This window comes from Bombus pascuorum, chromosome 3 (genome assembly GCF_905332965.1).
Source record: "Bombus pascuorum chromosome 3, iyBomPasc1.1, whole genome shotgun sequence".
Classification (NCBI taxonomy): Eukaryota; Metazoa; Arthropoda; class Insecta; order Hymenoptera; family Apidae; genus Bombus; species Bombus pascuorum.
In genome coordinates this window covers 16,866,159-16,880,914 of record NC_083490.1, presented here as the reverse complement: position 1 = coordinate 16,880,914, position 14,756 = coordinate 16,866,159, and the positions used below count along the sequence as shown (strand labels likewise).

At 36.4% G+C, this 14,756-nt stretch overlaps 1 protein-coding gene across 2 annotated transcripts in view; it reads left to right on the top strand.

Annotated features, from left to right (window-relative positions):
* Positions 1-5,101, top strand: part of LOC132905697 (zinc finger protein 395) — a 92,309-nt gene extending 87,208 nt beyond the window's left edge. For both annotated transcript variants that reach the window (XM_060957278.1, XM_060957277.1), the window contains 3 exons: positions 421-685; positions 1,037-4,053; positions 4,165-5,101. In XM_060957278.1, the coding sequence (XP_060813261.1) occupies positions 421-685; positions 1,037-1,255 (484 nt within the window). In that variant the 3' untranslated portion in view covers positions 1,256-4,053; positions 4,165-5,101. The remainder of the gene's footprint in view (positions 1-420; positions 686-1,036; positions 4,054-4,164) is intronic.
* The last annotated feature ends 9,655 nt before the right edge of the window (positions 5,102-14,756 follow it).

Here is a 14,756-nt window from a genome sequence, read left to right as displayed (position 1 = left end):
GGTCACAGGCTATCTGCAAGATCTATATCTATACCCTTTCGATTATTTATCTTTTCTTCTAACATCTTCGTCCAATTGCAATCAGAAAAGAGATACGATATCTTTCATCTTTAGATAAACCATTTATCTTATTTGTTAACTTGAAACAATCCTATATTCACCACATCTGCGCTATTTCCCAACTTACATTACCCAAACTTGAAACGGCCCGGTATCTATCGCCGCGAGTATAATTTTTCAAAGCCTTCGTCATCCAAGCATTAACCCTGAACCAAGCGATAAGATAAAACTACTGGACATGCCAGACTTCATGAACATCGGGACGAGTAGATCGTTTTCGTTCACGCGCGAGCAGATTGCGTATACGTTTCGCACGCGCTGATATAGGCGCGTTTAACGACAATCACGCATATTTTTCAGGCCGAAAAAGTCGAATGGTTACGATAACGAGGAAGACGACGACATCTCTGACCATGAGGAAGAATTTTATTATCAAGAGGTGGCGGTCGATCACATGAGCTCTCCGCCAACGATGTCACATCGAGACATGGCCAGGCCTCCGCACGAAGATCCGGAATACCAGAAACAGCTCCGTTTGGAGGCCACCTCTGCCACTACCAGCACAGAAAACGTGATGATGGGCATCAGAGAACGGAACACTGCGTTCACCATTTCGCAATCGCCGGTACGTCGCATTACATTCGTGTTGATTCGAACTTGGACACGTTTATTGTGGTAGTTCGAGCATGCTAATAAATTCACGATCTTATAATGGAGTAATTTTTGAGAAACATGGTTTGGCTGAATAAACGGTTGTTTCTTTTCCCAAAAGCCTGGAAACCATAAAGAAAAAAAGTTCTTTCGTTTTCATACACGCCGTGTATTATCGATCAAGATTACGTTAGTTGATAAATCAGTAAATGCAAACGAGCCAAATAAACGTAGTCCAACCGTAGTCCAAACGTAGAAAGAACCAAATTACAAAAGCCCTTCCTCGTGCGATTTCTAAAATTTGGTTTCTGTTTTGACAAAACAGGGTACACCGATCAAGCACATAAAGTTGTCTCCCCGGCCGTTCCAGGCGTATCAGCAGAACATGGGCCTGTTGACGGTGTCTACCGGCAAGATGCCGTCGTCGCCGCGGCGGATCCGCGGTGAGACGAAGAAATGCCGCAAGGTCTACGGTATGGAGCATCGTGACCAATGGTGCACACAATGCAAATGGAAGAAGGCCTGCAGCCGTTTCGGCGACTAGGCCAAGCGGCCGCCCCGTTCGTATGTCCGCGGGCGGAGACCGTCGCCGAGCCGACCCCAGAGTTTGCCAATGCTACGTTAAACTTCTCGCCAACTGCCAGCAAACAACAATTGCAAATTTCCACAACAGTCGAACAGTTACAGACAGCCACGAGTTCTAACAAATCAAGTTACGAACGGTCGTCGTCGTCGTCATCGTCATCAATTGTGACGTTGTTGTTGTCGCGACGATGATGACCGCTCGCTTGATACACGCGCGATGAAAGCGCGTTTTTCTCTCGCGTGGTTCGCGTTGTATCATGGTCACGGGACAGCGAAGACGTATCCTGCAGTATCGTCCACCATCTTCCAGAACCGTTCGACCGGATCCATATATAAATAGATTCGAGAAAAAAAGAAGAAGGCGCCGAAGATCGAAGAACGATCTCTGTGTGGTCTGTGATGTTCAGCGCGGCTAATATCGAGCAGCGAAACACCACTTCTTCCTGTTTTTTCTTCTTATTCTTCTCGCTAAACCCGTCGTGTTTCCTCGCCGTTCTTCTCGCTTCCCTCTTTTATGGAAACGAGGCAATGAGAGGAGCACGGGTCAAGAAAGATACGTCAATCCCATGACGGATGGCGGGTGGTTAGAAGGACCGATCACGCGTTTGTTTACTACGTGGTAAAAAAAAGGATATAGAATCGTAAAGGAAAGAATCGTGTCTAACTTGGTCTAAAATACACAGATATATATTGCGTTGTCGAACGATGGTAGAGCGGAGAAGAAGAAAATCGAGTGTACGTTGTAACGAAAGGAAAAAAGAAATAGAAATAGATCGTTGACCGATCGTCGAACGATATCTTATCGCTCTCGTCTAGCACTTGGCAAACTCCGTCAGGGTCTTTTTAGGCGTAATAAGGGATTTTGATTAGTAGATAGCGAATAATTGGCGTACGGGACGAGGCGTCCTTAGACTGTCGCGCCCTCTCTGTCTCTCTTTCTCCATTCTTTCTCTTTGTTACCTCTATGTAGTCTTTTTTCTCTTCCTGTCTCTGATGGAATGTAAGAGGGCTCGGAACATGACCTCGCTTCCGGTTCGCCAAAAAACAAGAATTTTAAAAGAAAAAAAAAGAATCTTTCCGTGATTCGTTAGGTAAAGAAAAAAAAAAAAAGGAAAGAAAAGGGACACGCGACTCAAGAATCGTACGGATGAGCACGCGTGCCTCTGAAAATACGTGCTGGTTCCCGAACCGACTCTTAGGTCATTACAATAGGTCTTCCTTCATCCGACGAGAGCGTCTAGGCTCCATTTCCTCGCTGGGCTCTCTCGGCTTGCCTTCTCGAGGGATGTCGATGGTCGTCACGCTATCCTCGCAGAAAAAGAGAGTCCCCGTGGGTCCGTGTGTCACTCGTACGTGTCCCACATCGTGGCCGTTCGATTGTTCGGCCGATTATTCGTCCGTTTGCCTCACGGTGGCCCCTCGCGTGCGCTCGCATACGCGTATTCGTCAACGAATATTGATCGCTGATCTTTAGAAATATTATCGAACGTATATTCGCGTAAGATCATTTCAGGCGGTTTTGGAATTGATGCGAGACGAAACGAACGAATATTCGAAATTAACGCGCATACTGTCCAGAAAGATGATTGGGAACGGAATCTTTTTAAACCGGCAATAGTTGCATCGAAATATTTAATCGAAAGAGAATAACGATCGCCTTGAAATTTTTAATATTTATTCTATGAATATGTATGAAGGAATATATTTATTGGCATAATGAACGTTTCATTCTCGTTGCTCGAGACTGTTGCTTTTAAAATTTGGTAAATCCGCAAATTTATGATTCGTGGATTTTGTATTCGCTGCGAGTCATTTAAGTATATTGCCAATAAACGAATATTCGCGCGGTTCGCTTCGTATCAATTTATCGACTCGCGTAAAAAATCTCGCGTTTCGTGGCTTTAGCTAAAACATGAAATATTCGTTTGCGAATGGCACGTTTCGTGGGGAGTCGATATAGTATAATTTCTCTGTCGTATGTAATATAGCGTGGGGGACGTACGCGACGCGCGTTCCGGACGAACGGAAGACCGTGAAAACAAATCGAATATTCGATTTGAACGATTGTTCTTCCTTGAAGGACGCAGGCGGGCATGTCTAGAACGAAGATTCGCCGCGAACCTACAGGCAATTGTGATATTTTTTCTCGAAATTTTATCGAATTAATTAGGCGAATCACCGTGGGCCGATACTACAAATTAGGCACGAATTTTATTGGGATGACGATGGGTAGACAAAAAGCGACAAGAATAATACGACGTGTCGATAAGGTAATGGTTTAAAAACGCAAGAAAAAGAAAGGAGGGCAAACGCGCGGAAGCAAAATTTTATACACCAATTATTATACTGCCAGATTAAAAAGTAATTCAATGAAACGAATAAAAAATTATACGAAAAAATAAACAAAAATAGGAGGTATAAAAACGAAGGAAAACGATTAAAATATCGTTTAGCGCTTCGTATACGAAAAAATACACACACGCACACACACCACGAAGATAACATCGTGTGTGTCAGGCTCAGGCTGCTTGCTAGCCTCCTCTCGACGACCTAAGACCGTGTTCGCCGATAGAAGGAAAACGAATAATAAGAATATGAAGCTGCATGCACGAAATTTCGGTATAGATAGATAGGCTTCGCAGTTGAATCGATCGATCGATTGTACCCTAGCAGCAAGATTCTCTTTGCAAGATCTTGTTTTCTGATCATATACATATGTGTATAAATGCGTATATATATATATGTGTGTGTGTGTGTGTGTATATATATATTGATATATTAAGTATATATATATATATATATATATATATATATATATATATATATATATATATACACACACACACACATATATATACGTGTATGTAGAACAATGGAAAAAGATAAATGAAACATATAAAATTTGTGAGGCAGATTTTTAACGTTTAGCAACTTCTTTGTCTGTCTATCGCGGGACGCTTCTACTTTAAACCAACATCGTCAAATGTGCTCCCTTCTCGCTTTCGATCGTTCGCACGACTCGCGCGTAACTTATATACGAATCATCTTTTTCGGTTATCGAAAAAGACGATAATAGAATAAAGAGTAAAAAAGAAAAGGGAAAAAAGGAACACACATAGAGAGAAAAAAGAAAGAAATCATTTGATCTCCATAAATTTTGCGACGTGATACACGGGTGAACTCGTACGCATCAAGCCTCTTGACGACGATATTATGTTCGCTTTGGAAGAGGTTGCTTCGAAACGTAGCGATAGATTTCGTTGTTGTCTCGTCGACTAATTTAAACATTCTTTGACATTAGTTTATCCGTAATTATTGATATTATTAGGACCGTTGTTACTCGTTTCTGTTAACGAGACCAGCGTCTCGTTCCTTTTTTTTTTTTTTTTTTAACGAGCACCGAAACGAAAAAATTCAAAGGGTATTTTAAAGACTGTAGGTATATATTTAACGTCCGTTCGTTTCTTTCCCTCTCTGTTTTAATTCGTATTTACGGAGAGGAGACTACTTCCATCGTGTTAATCGATGCTCATTTTTCTAGTACAATTTAATCGCGCGACGATGTTTTTTCTCCTCACACACATGTTTTATCTTTGTTTGCTCGCATAATTTTACGGTTTATATCACTGTCGAATCGTGTATCGATATTTAATATATATATCTATATATAATAGTTATATGTATATTAACGTTGTAGGTATATACATATATATATGCCCGTTTTAACACGTTAACGTTACTTGAGATTAAGAGATTCGTCGGGCAAATAAACATTAAAAAAAGGAAAAAAAAGAAAGAAAAACAAGGGAGGAGAAGTGTCAATTACGGAGTTCTTTTTTTTGCAAAACCGTGTCAAATTCCGCGGAGAAAAAGAAGAATCACGAAATCAGACCAATTATATTATTATCGTGGCGATACATTACGTTTTCTCGCGACACACGCCTACTGGCACATAGAATCATGTATTTTCCGAACCAAAGACGCCGTCGTATCTCCGATCGTGTTTACCGAATTTCAATCGATCTGTGGAATTCAGGATTCTCTTCGTCGAGAACAAGTCGCTTAAACACAGTTCGTCATTATTGTACCACGAGGAATGTATAAATCTTGCGAAATAGTTTTTCTATTTCTTTCTCTTCTCTTTTTAATACTAGATACATTATCTACGTACTTAGCAAAAATCTATTTTCTTTTGTTTCTTCGATCGGTTTGACTAGTAGCGGACACATAACAATACGAAGGCCGCGTGGCGAAAATACCACAGGTCCCATCTTCGTTAATTTTCTCACTTTTAATTTGATCTTTTCAATATGAAGCAGTTTAAATAATCCGCCTTTTGCAAACAGATGATAAATTCACAATGTTTTTATAAGAAACGAATAATATTAACTTAAAATGTCGTCAAAGTCTACGATAAAACACATTTTTAATCCCAAAATTAAACGATAAGATAATTTTCATATAGAATCGATCGACACTGTATCGAATTAAAAAATTACTCTATAGAAAATACGGGAAATGCTGTCGTATTATCGTGTTTTTCACCCGTGGTCTTCGTATCGAGTCCCAGTGAATTTCCTGAGAATAAAACTTCATAGACGAATTAGAACTGCATAAAGTATTAGTCGATGTCACTGTGCTCGATCGAACGCAAGAACTTATGCCCGCTGATCCTAGAAAAAAAGAAATGATTAAGATCATTGAATCGTTACGATTTTACAAAGAAAGATTTCGTAGGAACATTCTGAATGGAGAATGATTCCTCGTGAACTAGTTTGCGGAATGAATGTCAAGGAACAAATAAGTGAAGAAAAAATAGGAAATGAGAGTCGCGAATTGAGTGCAAGCTTGCGTGAACAAACCGCGAGCGTGCATAGGATAGAAAGTAATTGCCGTCCAAATAGGTTCCTTCTTTTAAATCAAAATTACCGAACCAAAATGGTTTTTCAGCCGTACGATTTAAATCGGCATACTTTTCCGGAAAACCACAGTAGAACGCCGAATAATGCTACGAGTGGAAGGAACACAAGGGGTGTTTTGAAAAATTGGAGCCCTTGATTATTGATCGTTAAAAAGAAATGGAAAAATATCGGAGGCAACGAAATTAGAACGTTATATTGAAAATTTTGTAAAATTTCTTTTTCTACAAAATATTTTTTCATTATTATTAATAGTACAACATTGATATATTATGCGATTAAGAATTTTTTACACAAAACCTTAGACAAAAATCTTTTAACTTAAACTTTCTTTTTATAGACGAATATTGTGTATATTTAACACATTTTTACGTATGTTTAATATCAAAGAAGTATTAATTATTTTTTTTTTTTTTTTTTTTTGTTAAGACATTTTTAAGGCACAGCCTGCACACTCTGATATCTTAATTTTTATTCAAGTTTTAAGCAGCGATACCGATATTTTTAGCACGTTACGTGAATAATTACTTTTTTTTTTTGTTTTTGGCATTATTTTTATTTTTTATACATGTATAGAGAATACACGTACCCCGCGGTCCCACAATTTTTTGAAATTTATAGAAATTTTGATAGATCGATCTTTTACAACGAGCGAAGTATGTAGTATTATTCGGCACAAGTCAGACGAAATTTTAATTTCTCTCGTATCCGTGTAGAAGAAACGGAAACATTGTCCTAAACGAACGAGTATCATCCAGAAAGGAAAAACTTGATTTTACCGTTATGCCTTTGAACAGAGAAAGGAGTTCGAACAAACTGACGCTGGATCATTTCTTGCGTGGAGAAGTGTCAGAAGCGAAAAGAGAATTTTGGCGGGAATTCAAGTAAAGGCACTAACGTGGATACTCACAGTACAAGGTTGAACGATTGTGCCATCTGAAATGCCAAATATTCTCTGGTACTTTTATCTTAAAATAAAAATTCGAAGAAAAAAAAGTATAAAAAACAGAAAAAAAACCGAAAAATAACAAAGAATAACAAAGGTATGTTTGTAGAAAAAAAGCAAAAAAGATGGACATTTAACGCGAAAGAGAAACATTTAAACGCGATGAGAACGGAACGAGAACGAGAACTTAAAAGTTTCGTAACGGAAGCTTTACAGACTTAAAGATACCTCAGGTTTATTTCATATACGGAAACAACGGTGAGGCCGTTTTGATCGAAGCAAATGTGTTCCGGAAAAAAGCGGGACGACTCGTTTAAACGATAGACGCGTATCTTCGCGATCACCGTTCGTCGTACTGGTTGCCCTTCTCCCGTTTCGATCAAAGTGGCCAGCCGATAGGTACTGAAAATATATTTCATACGTATCTCCTCGCGAAGTAAACGTCAATATTACTTAGTCGAATTCGTTGCATCGAGTCGTGAACTCGATTCGTTATTATTGTAAAATATATGTAATCGCATTTAATAGATCGCCTGAAAACGTTCAAACCCCGGGAACGAAAACCTGGGCCCGATCATTTTCTGCCGACTATCCTCCAACGACAATATGAATGATTAGGAGAAAAAGAAAACGTCGTTCTCGCGTCTACAGTGTTGCCAGAATGGACGTATGTACGGTGATTCGATCGGACGATCGATTCCGGTCGAATCGGTGGATTTTCTTTGCACGATGCTCGCAATTCGTCTCTCGCGGACCGATGTATCGTTGAGATCTCGCGCAGTGACAGCTGAAATGGCCGTGTAAAAAGAGTCCCATCGCCCCGTTGGCAACACTGTACGGCCGCGATAGCCGAGCATAGTCCGCGCGCGTATTAACCGAACATTCGATCGATTCGACAAGCGAGCCAATTAGGGGCGATCAAAATCCTATATTGAATGACAGCAGAGACAGCGATCGCTCCGGATAATCAATCCATGGGCTCTGGTGTGTCCCAGTACGATCGCCGAGATTCGGATGGGAAAGAAACAACAAAAGTCGCAGAGAAATTAAATGGCCGGGATTATCATACCAAAACGATCTCATATCGATTTAATGAAATGCAATTTTTGATCGTGCGGTCGACCGGGGGCGCCGTTCACACACACAAACACGGTAAACATATTACATTACACACACGCATGCTGGATATTAAAGCGGCGACAACTTCGCAAGTGCGAGGAAAATTCATTGCATGTACCTGTTTATTAAAATCGTCGCTGACCGACGCGGGGCAGAAGGCGAGGCGTATTTATAAATTGATTTCGAATCAATCAAAGCGGAATCCCTTTTGCCGCTGGCCGCCTTTTAGACAGCGTTTGCACTTGGTCGATCGCACAAAGCAAAGACATATTATTAATAGTATATTATATTATATATTATTATATTATATTATATTATATATATTATTATATATTATATTATATTATAATTATAATTATATTATATTATATTATATTATTACCATTATTAATTATTCATTTTTATTGATTATTATTATTTCCATCGTCATCGTCATTATCATCATTTCTAACAAAAAAAAGAACAAGCTATTAATTAGCATTACTATCGGTAACGATCGTGTGAATGTCAGAGGAAAGGAAAAAGGAAAGGGAAGAAAAAGATGCGCGAGATTCTTATCGACGCGTTATAAGGAACTTGTTAGTATTATGCAATACTCCGTGCATCAATATGTATAACAATGGATTAGGCTATCCAGCTATCCAAGACGTATTATACAATTGACCACAAGATCCGAAAGAGGGCTGGCACGGCGTGCAACCAGCGACTCTTATCAAATATTTACATCCGTATATCGCTGCAGAAGCTACTATTTATCGAGAAAAAAAAAAATATAGTGTCATAGGTTAACGTAAAAGCTGCTGTGGTTATGTCACATTATACAACGCCTGAACGATTCAAACATATATCATCCGTGAAAGGAGTCATACATGAAATAAGAAAGATGGAATTTCATTGAAGTGTAAATTTTATTGTTCGACTCTCCCGGTAATAAACTAACCGGTAAAAAAAAGTCGCATTGACTTATTAATTCATACTTTCCATACTTCCAACATTAAGTTGCAATTTTTTTTCGTTGACACGTAGGTACATGCCATCGCACGATACATTTACATGAATAGTCAAGTGGCAAAAACAGAGTTATCGTGTTTATTAAAGTAAATTATAACGCGTAAAAATCTATGCATCGATCGCGTAAACAGTGCAAAATACACATATATGTATGTATAGTATTAAATAAATTATATTCTGGTGATCATTTTTCAAAAGTTTGAACTTTGTTTTTACGTATTATTAACAGTTCTTTCAATAAATAGTAAATTTAATAGTAAATTAAGAAAGAGAAGTAACGAATGAAAATTATCGTGTTAGTAGGTTTGAATAATTTATTAATAATTGAGTGAATGAAAATGAATAATTATTATTAGATTTTAAAAATTTAATAATTGATATATATATTTTTTTTTCAGTATACAGAGAGTATTGAAAAATTCAAAAATTTTTAGTCGACGTTTTGTTTTTTCTAGATTATTTTATCTATTAAGTAGTTCCGTTTCTATATCGGCAATAATAGAGACGATATATTGAAACATTTAGCTGTGTATTATTAATTTTAATATTGCATTGTGATAGTAATGTAAATAATTTAGTGACTAGAGTATCACTAATTCTTATTTCGACTGACTAAGGTCTTTCAATTATATATCGCATAATATTTATTTTTTTGCTCAAAAAGTATGCGTATATACATATGTACATTTATAATCTATCAGAACGACAAAAGAAGGCGAATATACGTGTGGAGGGAAATTTTGTCGCTGTGTGCTTTTACTCGTGCCATAATGAGACATAATCGCAGCTTCGGACATTCACCCGGCCAAATAAAAGTTTCTAAGCCACTTTGTGAAATTCTTTTCGAAATTTAAAGGCGTGTATCCTTGATCGATCGAATTTTTAAAGTGATTCTGTCCAACGATCTTTCTGTATTTTAAGCATGATCGATATCTGCGATGTTAGATTATGAATTAATATACTAGATAGAAAAAAAGAATAAGAAATATTAAATCCTACAAAACTTTTCTCTAAGAATTTATTTAATTCCATAAATTTACTAGCAATTAACATTCTTTACATTAACAAAATTATATATATTTTACCCGAATAATATTATAAAAATTTAATAAAATTTCAGGTTACTTCGTTGTACGTTAGGCATTGTACATAAAACGAAAAAATTAATAAAAGAGAAAGAAAATAAAATATGTATAATGGAAAGTGTTTAGAGATGAAGCTTCGATGAATTTTCTACGAGCACAAATTAAGTATGTACACCGATTCGAACAGGTCAATATCAGAGAGTACAGTGCCCCTAATCGATCAATCGACAGTCCATTGAAGTTTCATTCGTTTGTGCTTGCTGAAAATGCTGCTCTTAATTACTTGTCGCGACTGTATTTAATAATCCGTCGAACCCGTCACTATACCCACTCTTAATACACGAACACGCACATACACGATCATAGAAACGTGTTTAGTAATTAACAAAAATCTTGAATACCATCTTTCTACTAATCGTAAACAGTTTCTTGGATTCGTAGTACTGTATCGATAAAGTAGTTGCAGTAATCGTTAGCAATATTTATAGATATCTGAAGAAAGAAATTATAGGAAACGCAACGAAATTTTCGATATTATTAGACGTACTATAAAGTAAGAATCTGCAGTGTGATATGGATTGCTTTAGGAAAAGAAAACATAATCATTAATTATTAGTATTGGTATAGGATGAAGCTTTTTCTCGGCGTGTATCACTTAATCAGTGATATAACGAGATAGTGGTATATCTGTCGCTGGTAGCACTGGTAATGTATACAAGGTGATCTGTCAGAAATGACACACCTAATTATGCAAGTATTTCCTTTTCCATTGCAGATACGAAAAAATGTAGGTAAATCAAAATTCAGACATCTTTTGAGATAAATAACAATTTTTTTTTTTTGAGAAGTACCATATTCTTTTACAAATTACATAGGTTTAACAATTTTTTTTTTTTGTAATACAACCATAAATTCAAGATATTGTATTTCATAACATACATGTGTCGAGTAACGATTGAACATAATTTTTACTTTTTACATTTTTTCGTATCTTTAACAGTGAAGAAAGTATTCTAATTTCTGATGTACTACCCTATGTAATTCGTACATATTATTCCAGGATATATAATGTTTTAAAAGGTTATGTTTGAGAATTTTTGTCCGCGTTCTTCGCGCGTCGAAGACCAAAAAAGCGTGGTTCATACCAAGGAACTAAGGCACATATTCGAGTGCACATCGCCAACGCGTTACTAATTAGATAATAGACGGCAGCGAATTTCATTTGTTTTATTAGATAATAAATATTAAGATACGTAACATCGACGCGCGCCACGCATACGAAGACTCCTTTTACGCAAAGACTGTTTTATCTTCGCGGTGTGTCCGCTGAGACTGTTTTGGTCTCCAACGTTGCACACGCGGGATTAGATAATAAAGCATATCAGGATCGGATTATAGGGTATCGAAAACTGGGCGTACAAATGATACCCTGAAACGAATTGTCATCTTCGCGCAATAATTATGTTCGTTCGATACGATCGAGACGCGTTTCCAAAATAGTGAATATTATCGAAGAGAACATCGATCCGATACTGAGAATGCTCATAACTCGATCCGATTCAACGTACATACATGTTCGTTGTGATCAGCTGAGCGGATCGTAGATAACGATGTAGAAAGTACGTTGTCAAAATGACTCCTGTGCTTGTATACTCCTACATACATACATACATATATAGAGGTATACACACGCTCGTCTTACGACGTTTTTTTTAAATAACACTATCCGATACTATTGTACAAATATTTAAACGCAAAGCCATTTTTAAGAAATGTTCTCTACACACGGTCGTTCAATTTGAAGAATAATAAAACGAAGAAAAGAAATGAAGACGAAGATAATTCGTGAATCGTGAGTCGACGGTGAAAATATCGCACATAGATATTTGTTATGATAGCGAATTATCAGCGTCACAACAAGTTGACCAATCCAACAATACACAGGGGTCAAAAACCTGTATTTGCAATACACTAATATAGCAATAGGTGTCCTGTGTTTTTATACACGCCCTCTTTCCGACGCGTGTCAACGAAATCTAGCACAAAGAACGAGAGACGAACAGCGGTGCATTGGCGTCGCTAAATCGCATCGCCCGATATGGCCTTTCATGCCTGCTGGAACACCTACGGCATGCATTGTTCGACGAATCGTTTTTGTTACCCGGGCTAAAGTAACCGATTGCACCGTGTGTTTCCGTCGATAATAAGCTCTACCGACGAATTATAACACACACTGGAAACACACGAACACGTTCGTTTCGATAATACAACTTTTTCTCTTGCAGCAACGGGCCTAACCCAAAATTACGGAACAATTGCGCGCGTAGCAAAATGTTACGCGCAAAACACCTCTTTTTTGTCACTTTTGCAATCACCATGTGGTTATCGAAACAATCACGAGTATAGAAAGCGAGTTACATTTCATACATCCAGTAACTTCATCGTTAACGTCGTCATTACCTCTCTATTCAGTGAACGTTCATTCGTGGACCTGTGTGAACAATGCAAGCTCGTTGCTTTACATGTTCACGATGTATTTATTGAAGACACACGTTACGCATTAACGATTTAATATCTCGAGATGGATAAGACAAACGATGAAGAATTTAAACAACAAACTACAAAATATTTTGACTTATTATCTAATCATTACATTTCGCTATTTGCAATTGAATTGAACCAGTTAATTATGTATCGTTGTGTCTGTCTCTCGCTCACCTTCCCTCTATCTTCGTTTCCATTGACATTTCGAACACGCAATTTTGTGACAGGGTATAATCAAACCTCTAAACACAGTATCGTGAAGTTCGATTCTTTCGAATTCATAAAGTATTATATAACATGTTTAATCAATTTTACACTGGAATACCGTATTTTATACTTTAATTACGGATTTCGTATTTTCTTAATTTATGATTCAGGATGAAAAAATTACTTGGATACAATTGTTCCAATACAAAAAAAAAAAGAAAAAGAAAGAAAGATTTCGGTTATTACATCAAGTATATACTGATTGGTTGCATGGACTGTACTACTTAATGTGTCTGTAAAGAAATGGAAACAATCGATCCTTGAAAACATCGATAAAGATACTTTGCAGAAGCAAAATGATCGTAAACACCGACATAGGTGTGTTAAAAGAGCGCTTCAAACAGAAAAGCTGTATTTAAAATTGTATTCATATTGTATCGAACATAATGCAGTGATGACAGTGAAAATGTATTTGCAAAGTAGGATTAAGCACAGATAAATAAAAAAAAGAATGAAATTGTAAGGTTCGAAAAATGGATTTACCATGTGTACTATAAGAAAAAACATAAATATTTAACGACAAATAAGAAATCTCAAGCTATCCATACGCTAGCCGAATATTGTATAAGCCTTTTGAGATCATTGTTATTATATATAGAAAGAATTAATATAAATGGTAGAAAGTAGTTAATCGATCGACGACGACGACGATGACGATGATAAAAAACGAGATAATAATATATTATAGTCATATACGACTAATATTATTAAACATTATATTTTATTAATTATTACGTATATATTATATATATATAATAATGATCAATTATTACCTATATTATATATATAAATATATACTAATTCAAAAAAATATATACATAGACATACCTATGTAAGTATTGTGTTATATAGAATATATGTTATTATGAATTCTTCTGCATTATTGTTTTCCATCATTTACACCTTCTACTCGTTACATAATATATATTACTTAAGAAATATCTAAGACATTAGTGATCATTAAGTTATCTCAATGTAATTGAGAATAGTAACCATTAATGAGATATGCGATTAAAATGGCTTGTATCGCGTAAAAACATGTTTTACGTAAACGATTAAACAACTGCAAATCGATAAATTACATTTAAAGAAACATGTTCCTTTGTCATAAATGCGCTCGTAACAAGTAAATGATTAAATGTGTTTCATTATAATTATAGCATTGTATACTTGTATATGACAATTGTATTTTAAAAGTAAGAACAGAGTTAGAAAAGTATCTTTTAAAATAAAGGCTACATTTTTGATTTGAAAAGATATAGTTTTTATTGCTGCTTTCTATTTATTTATTGCTTATTTATCTGGCATTATAGGATGTTGAAAATAAAATGAAGCCGAACCGTGACACAACATCCTTCCTATATCGCAACAGTAATTTATCAAATTCAAGTATAAAATAGTAAAATCTAAAATTTTTAACTGGAAGAGTGTTTTACTAATTTGCATTACTAACTAGTTCGCAATCAATAGGAAAGAACAGAAAGAATGATAAAAAATTCTCGAGACACACGTGTTACAGTAGGCGTGTTTACAACACACTAGAATATTTACAACACTCTAATAAATGTT